Below are 7277 nucleotides of genomic sequence, written 5' to 3'. Positions count from 1 at the left end.
AATCGTTTGCATCGGTTTATTAAAATATGACAGAAAGCCATGATTTTTGCACAGAACACTGTGTTTTTGAGGAAACGCCTGAGTAACTAAAGTCGTGTGTGTGTGTGTGTCAGTGGCGAAGAAGGTGGATGAGCTGCAGGAGATCCTGAAGCAGAAGGATGAGGATATGAAACGAATGGAGGAGCGATACAAGAGATACGTGGACAGAGCTCGCACGGTCAGTTTGACCTCATGTTTACTCGCGATGCAGAAACATATACAGTGTGTAACTATGCACATGTCGTGTGTGTGTGTGTTTCAGGTGATTAAGACTCTAGACCCGAAGCAGAAGAGTAACACGGTTCCTCCTGAAGTTCAGGCCCTGAAGAACCAGCTGACAGAGAAAGACCGGAAGATACAACATCTGGAGGTCAGACATGCGCGCACACACACACACACACACCACACACACTCACGCCTGCACACACACTCTCACACACTATCTCACAAAACACACTATCTCACACAGACACAGTCACACACACTCTCCATCTCTCTCTCTCTCTCTCTCTCTCACACATACACATACACACACACACACACACACACACACACACACACACACACACACACACACACACACACACACACACACACTCTCTCTTTTCCACAGACACAGTCTCTCACACACACACACACACACACACACACACACACACACACACACACACACACACACACACACACACACACACACACACACACACACACACACACACATCCACACTCTCTCTCTCTCACTCACTCACTCACTCACTCACACACCCACACACACACTCTCTCTTTTCCACAGACACAGTCTCTCACACACACACACACACACACACACACTCTCTCTTTTCCACAGACACAGTCTCTCTCACACACACACACACACACACACACACACACACACACACACACACATCCACACTCTCTCTCTCTCACTCACTCACTCACTCACACACCCACACACACACTCTCACACACTATCTCACAAAACACACTATCTCACACAGACACAGTCACACACACTCCATCTCTCTCTCTCTCTCTCTCTCTCTCTCTCTCTCACACACATACACATACACATACACATACAGAGACACACACACACACACACACACACACACACACACACTCTCTCTTTTCCACAGACACAGTCTCTCACACACACACACACACACACACACATCCACACTCTCTCTCTCTCACTCACTCACTCACTCTCACACACACACACACACACACACACACACACACACACACACACACACACACACACACACACACACACACACACACACACACACAGTCACACAGTCACACAGTCACACACACACACACACACACACACACAGTCACACACACACACACACACACACACACACACACACACACACACACACACACACACAGACACAGACACACACAGACACAGACACAGACACAATACACACACACACACACATCCACACTCTCTCTCTCTCTCTCACACTCACTCACACAGACAGTCACACACACACACACACACACACACACACACACACACACACACACACACATGTTTGTTTTTGTGAAATGTGAGGACATTCCATAGGCGTAATGGTTTTTATACCGTACAAACCGTATTTTCTATCCCCTTACACTGACCCTGTCCCTAAACCTACCCATCACACACACACACACACACACACACACACACACACACACACACACACACACACACACACACACACACACACACACACACACTGCCCCTAAACCTAACCCTCACAGGAGACTGTGCAGTTCACTTTCTGTGAAAAAAAAACTTGTTCTGTGTGATTTATAAGCATTTTGAAAAGTGAGGACATGGGGAACGTCCTCATATTTCACCCTCTTTTTGTAATACACATGTCATACCCATGTCATTATACACATTTGTGTCCTGATATTTCACAAAAACATGCCCACACACACACACACACACACACACACACACACACACACACACACACACACACACACACACACAGGTAATGATGGTTCTGGTGTGTGTGTTCTCAGCATGATAATGAGAAGTCGCGCTCCAGACACGACCAGGAGGAGAAGCTCATCATCTCGGCCTGGTACAACATGGTGAGACAAACACACAATATTACAGATCGTTTTAATATCGTTCGCAGACTAGTGTAGCTTTTATAGAAAAAATGTGGTAACATGTAACAGTGCGATCTTTTACTGTCATGCGTTACCAAAATATTGAATATTTGAGAGATATAAGGTCCGAATGACCTTTTTTTTCATCTTTTTATTCCGTGGCTTCTATAAAGGGTCACAGAAATGCTGCATTTTGTGCTTTAATATTCAACATCCCTCACTAAACACACACACACTCTCTGTGATCCTCAGGGAATGGCTCTGCATCAGAAGGTGGCGGGAGAGCGATCCGGGCCCGGCTCTGCTTCTGCTCAGTCCTTCCTGGCCCAGCAGAGACAGTCCACACACACACGCAGAGGACTGGCCCGTCTGCAGCCCAGATGAGCACACACACACACACACACACTCTCTCACTGGCCCAGCAGAGACAGTCCACACACACACGCAGAGGACTGGCCCGTCTGCAGCCCAGATGAGCACACACACACACACACACACTCTCTCACTGGCCCAGCAGAGACAGTCCACACACACACGCAGAGGACTGGCCCGTCTGCAGCCCAGATGAGCACACACACACACACACACACACACACACACACACACACACACACTCTCTCACTGGCCCAGCAGAGACAGTCCACACACACACGCAGAGGACTGGCCCGTCTGCAGCCCAGATGAGCACACACACACACACACACTCTCTCACTGGCCCAATCGGGGCGCAGAACATTTGGAGGAGGCTTTTATGATCTTTTTGTCGTCTATTTTTAGTTGACCCGTGTAGTTGCGTCTTATTTTAGTGTTAATTGGGCCGGGTTTAATGAAGTAGATCAAAGTTTTAATGACGTTTCGAGGGTTTTATTAATGTTGATCAGGACTCAAAAACACTCGGTGCCTTCAATCATCCATCCTCTGACAGCTGTCAATCATCAGACAAACTCTGAATGCTGGGATGCCTGTAATGCATCAAACAAATGAAGTGCTTTTTTTTATTTTTATTTGAATTGTTATTTTCATTGTGTAAATGCGAGCGAATGAAACGACACTAATCCGAGATGAACTGGAGGATTTTCTAAAAACCGTTGCTGCTTGACCATTTTTAATAATGGTTGTGTTTGTGTTTTAATCGTAATGTCACCAAAGTCTGCTGCTGAAGGACGGATCCTGTAGCTTGTATTTATTGATCGTACGTTCAGAAGCACTACTGATCTCTCCCCTCATTGGTCCACACACTGAGGTTTGTTCGCTCACTTCCCGATGTTTTGTTTGTCACTCTCTATGGATGTTCGGTCACTGTGAGGATGTTCTGATAGTTCTGTTCGTGTTTCATCACCAGTGTTTCTTCAATCGTGTTGTTTGGTGTTGGACTGATGGGGGCGGTACATAAATAAATCACTTTAATCTCACTGTCCTTCACTTTGCACTACAATAAACGAGATTATTGGTACAAAAGTAATCTGCTCTGTGTGAAATCATTGTGACGTTGGCTTGAGAGGGGTGTGTATTTAAATAAAGACCCTCGAACTTGCACATGGACGGCATTTTATGCTACTTTTCCATTGTTTTTCAAATGTGTAAACGCGTGCTAACTGATATACTCGCGTCTTTTGCAGCGTCTCGCACACGCCGTTCTAAAAAAAATGTGGCGCTCAAGTTAAAAGAAGTACAACTAAAAAAAAAAAAACATTTTAACGGCAAAAACGTGTTGTGTGAACTGAGATTATAACCCGTGCGCGTGACAAAGCTTCAGTGATTATCTGTCCACGTGCCACAAGCATCAGCTAAATTAACAAATAAGAAATTCTGTTGTTTTATAATTAGTGAATTGCGCAATATAAAGTAGAAATTACATGAAATTAAGTTGGAATAGCGAGAATTAAATTTGGAATTGCGAGATATAAAGTCAGAATTGCGAGATATAAAGTCAGTATTGCGAGATATAAAGTCAGAATTGCGAGATATAAAGTCAGAATTGCGAGATATAAAGTTAGAATTTAAATAAACTTGGAGTTGCGAGATATAAAGTTAGAATTGTGAGATATAAAGTCGGATTTGTGAAAAATAAAGTCAGAATTGCGACATACAATTGGAATTTAAATAAACTTGGAGTTGCGAGAGATAAAGTCAGAATTGCGACATAAAATTGGAATTTAAATAAACTTGGAGTTGCAAGATATAAAGTCAGAATTGCAAGATATAAAGTCGGAATTGTGAAAAATAAGATCAGAATGGTAAATAAACTTGGCCAGAAATAAAATAAAGTCAGAATTGCGACATATAAAATTGGAATTTAAATGAACTTGGAGTTGCAAGATATAAAGTCAGAATTGCGAGATATAAAATTAGAATTTAAATAAACTTGGAGTTGCAAGATATAAAGTCAGAATTGCGACATATAAAATTGGAATTTAAATAAACTTGGAGTTGCAAGATATGAAGTCGGAATTGCGAGATATAAAGTCGGAATTGTGAAAAATAAGATCGGAATGGTAAGAAATAAACTTGGTCAGAAATAAAATAAAGTCAGAATTGAGACATATAAAATTGGAATTTAAATAAACTTGGAGTTGCATGATATAAAGTCGGAATTGCGAGATATAAAGTCGGAATTGCGAGATATGAAGTCAGAATTGCGAGATATGATGTCAGAATTATGAGATATAAAGTCAGAATTGTGAAAAATAAGATCAGAATGGTAAGAAATAAATTTGGAATTGCGAGATACAAAGTCGGAAAATAAACTTGGGAGTTGCGAGATATAAAGTCGGAATTGTGAAAAATAAAGTCAGAATTACGGCATAAAATTGGAATTTAAATAAACTTGGAGTTGCAAGATATAAAGTCAGAATTGCGAGATATAAAGTCAGAATTGCGAGATATAAAGTCAGAATTGCAAGATATAAAGTCAGTATTGCGAGATATAAAGTCAGAATTGCAAGATATAAAGTCAGTATTGCGAGATATAAAGTCAGAATTGCGAGATATAAAGTTAGAATTTAAATAAACTTGGAGTTGCGAGATATAAAGTAGGATTTGTGAAAAATAAAGTTAGAATTGCGAGATATAAAGTTGGAATTTAAAGAAACTTGGCGTTGCGAGATATAAAGTCGGTATTGTGAAAAATAAAGTCAGAATTGCGAGATATAAAGTCGGAATTGTGAAAAATAAGATCAGAATGGTAAGAAATAAACTTGGAATTGCGAGATACAAAGTCGGAAAATAAACTTGGGAGTTGCAAGATATAAAGTCGGAATTGTGAAAAATAAAGTCAGAATTGCGACATAAAATTGGAATTTAAATAAACTTGGAGTTGCAAGATATAAAGTCAGAATTGCGAGATATAAAGTCAGAATTGCGAGAAATAAAGTCAGAATTGCGCGAAATAAAGTCAGAATTGCGAGAAATAAAGTCAGAATTGCGAGATATAAAGTCAGAATTGCGAGATATAAAGTCAGAATTGCGAGATATAAAGTCAGAATTGCGAGATATAAAGTCAGAATTGCGAGATATAAAGTCAGAATTGCGAGATATAAAGTCAGAATTGCGAGAAATAAAGTCAGAATTGCGAGATATAAAGTCAGAATTGCGAGATATAAAGTCAGAATTGCGAGATATAAAGTCAGAATTGCGAGATATAAAGTCAGAATTGCGAGAAATAAAGTCAGAATTGCGAGAAATAAAGTCAGAATTGCGAGAAATAAAGTCAGAATTGCGAGATATAAAGTCAGAATTGCGAGATATAAAGTCGGAATTGCGAGATATAAAGTCAGAATTGCGAGATATAAAGTCAGAATTGTGAAAAATAAGATCGGAATGGTAAGAAATAAACTTGGAATTGTGAGATACAAAGTCGGAAAATAAACTTGGAGTTGCGAGATATAAAGTCAGAATTGCGAAATACTAAGTCGAAATCATGAAAAATAAAGTGGGAATTGGAATTGCCAGATATAAAGTCTATCTATTTATATTTATTATATCTCTTTATATAAAGATATAAAGAGATATGAAATTGTGAGAAATAAACTCTAAAATTGCCTTTTTTAATTCAGTGATGGAAAGAAGCTTCCATAAAGGGCAAGTTGAAATGATTTCCTCTTAAATGAACAGCAGTTCACAGATATGCTGCATGTTGAACATCACACACAAATAAGTACTTATATTACGTCAAATTACATTTAAATTGCATTTAAAATGGGTTTTAATAAATGTTTATATTATAATATCTACTAACTGTTTTCTAGATCAGGGGTTTCAATCTTTTAAATGCCAAACTATGATCACAATCCTAACATTTAAAAGGCAGCTAGCATGAATATGTTCACGTTTAAAGACCCCGTAAAATACGTATAAATGTGTCAAATATTATTTCCATTACATTGTATTGTAAGATGTATTATTTATTTAAAGCATATTTATTTTAATCTAATTGTATTTCTATTTTTATTTGTTTAAATCAACAGTGGTATTTTTTTAATCAAATTGTGAGGTTAGATAGCTACTTTAAACTTATTTTAATATATATTATTTGTATATATATATATTATATGTTACAGTTAATATTGTATTATTTCAGTTTTAAACGAAAGATTATCGCTGCAATTACCGCCATAAAACACCAGAAGAAGAAGAAGAAGAAGAAGAAGAAGAAGAAGGCGCTAGCATACATATGTTCACGTTTAAAGACCCCATTAATATTGTAAAATACGTATAAATGTGTAAAATATTATTTATATTACATCATTAAATTTTTTCATACATACTATAGTATTGTAAGATGTATTATTTATTTAAATTATATTTATATTAATCTATTTTTATTTGTTTAAATCAACAGTGGTATGTTTTAATCAAATTGTGAGGTTAGATAGTTACTTTAAACTTATTTTAATATATATTATATGTTACAGTTAATATTGTATTATTTCAGTTTTAAACGAAAGATTACCGGTGCAATTACCGTCATAAAACACCTTTTATTTCTATTTTTATTTGTTTAAATCAACAGTGGTATGTTTTAATCAAATTGTGAGGTTAGATAGTTACTTTAAACGTATTTTTATATATATATTATATGTTACAGTTAATATTGTATTATTTCGAAAGATTATCGC

General features: G+C 37.8%; 1 protein-coding gene across 1 annotated transcript in view; it reads left to right on the top strand.

Annotated features, from left to right (window-relative positions):
* The window catches only part of hook2 (hook microtubule-tethering protein 2), a 31406-nt gene extending 27717 nt beyond the window's left edge, over positions 1-3689 (top strand). The window contains exons 19-22 of the mRNA XM_079814227.1: positions 114-217; positions 302-409; positions 2068-2139; positions 2413-3689. Of these exons, the coding sequence (XP_079670353.1) occupies positions 114-217; positions 302-409; positions 2068-2139; positions 2413-2544 (416 nt within the window). The 3' untranslated portion in view covers positions 2545-3689. The remainder of the gene's footprint in view (positions 1-113; positions 218-301; positions 410-2067; positions 2140-2412) is intronic.
* Positions 3690-7277: the final 3588 nt, after the last annotated feature.

This window comes from Gobio gobio, assembly GCF_949357685.1.
Source record: "Gobio gobio genome assembly, chromosome: 1".
NCBI lineage: Eukaryota > Metazoa > Chordata > Actinopteri > Cypriniformes > Gobionidae > Gobio > Gobio gobio.
The sequence above is the reverse complement of the archived record's forward strand: the minus strand, read 5'-3'. Positions and strand labels throughout refer to the sequence as shown.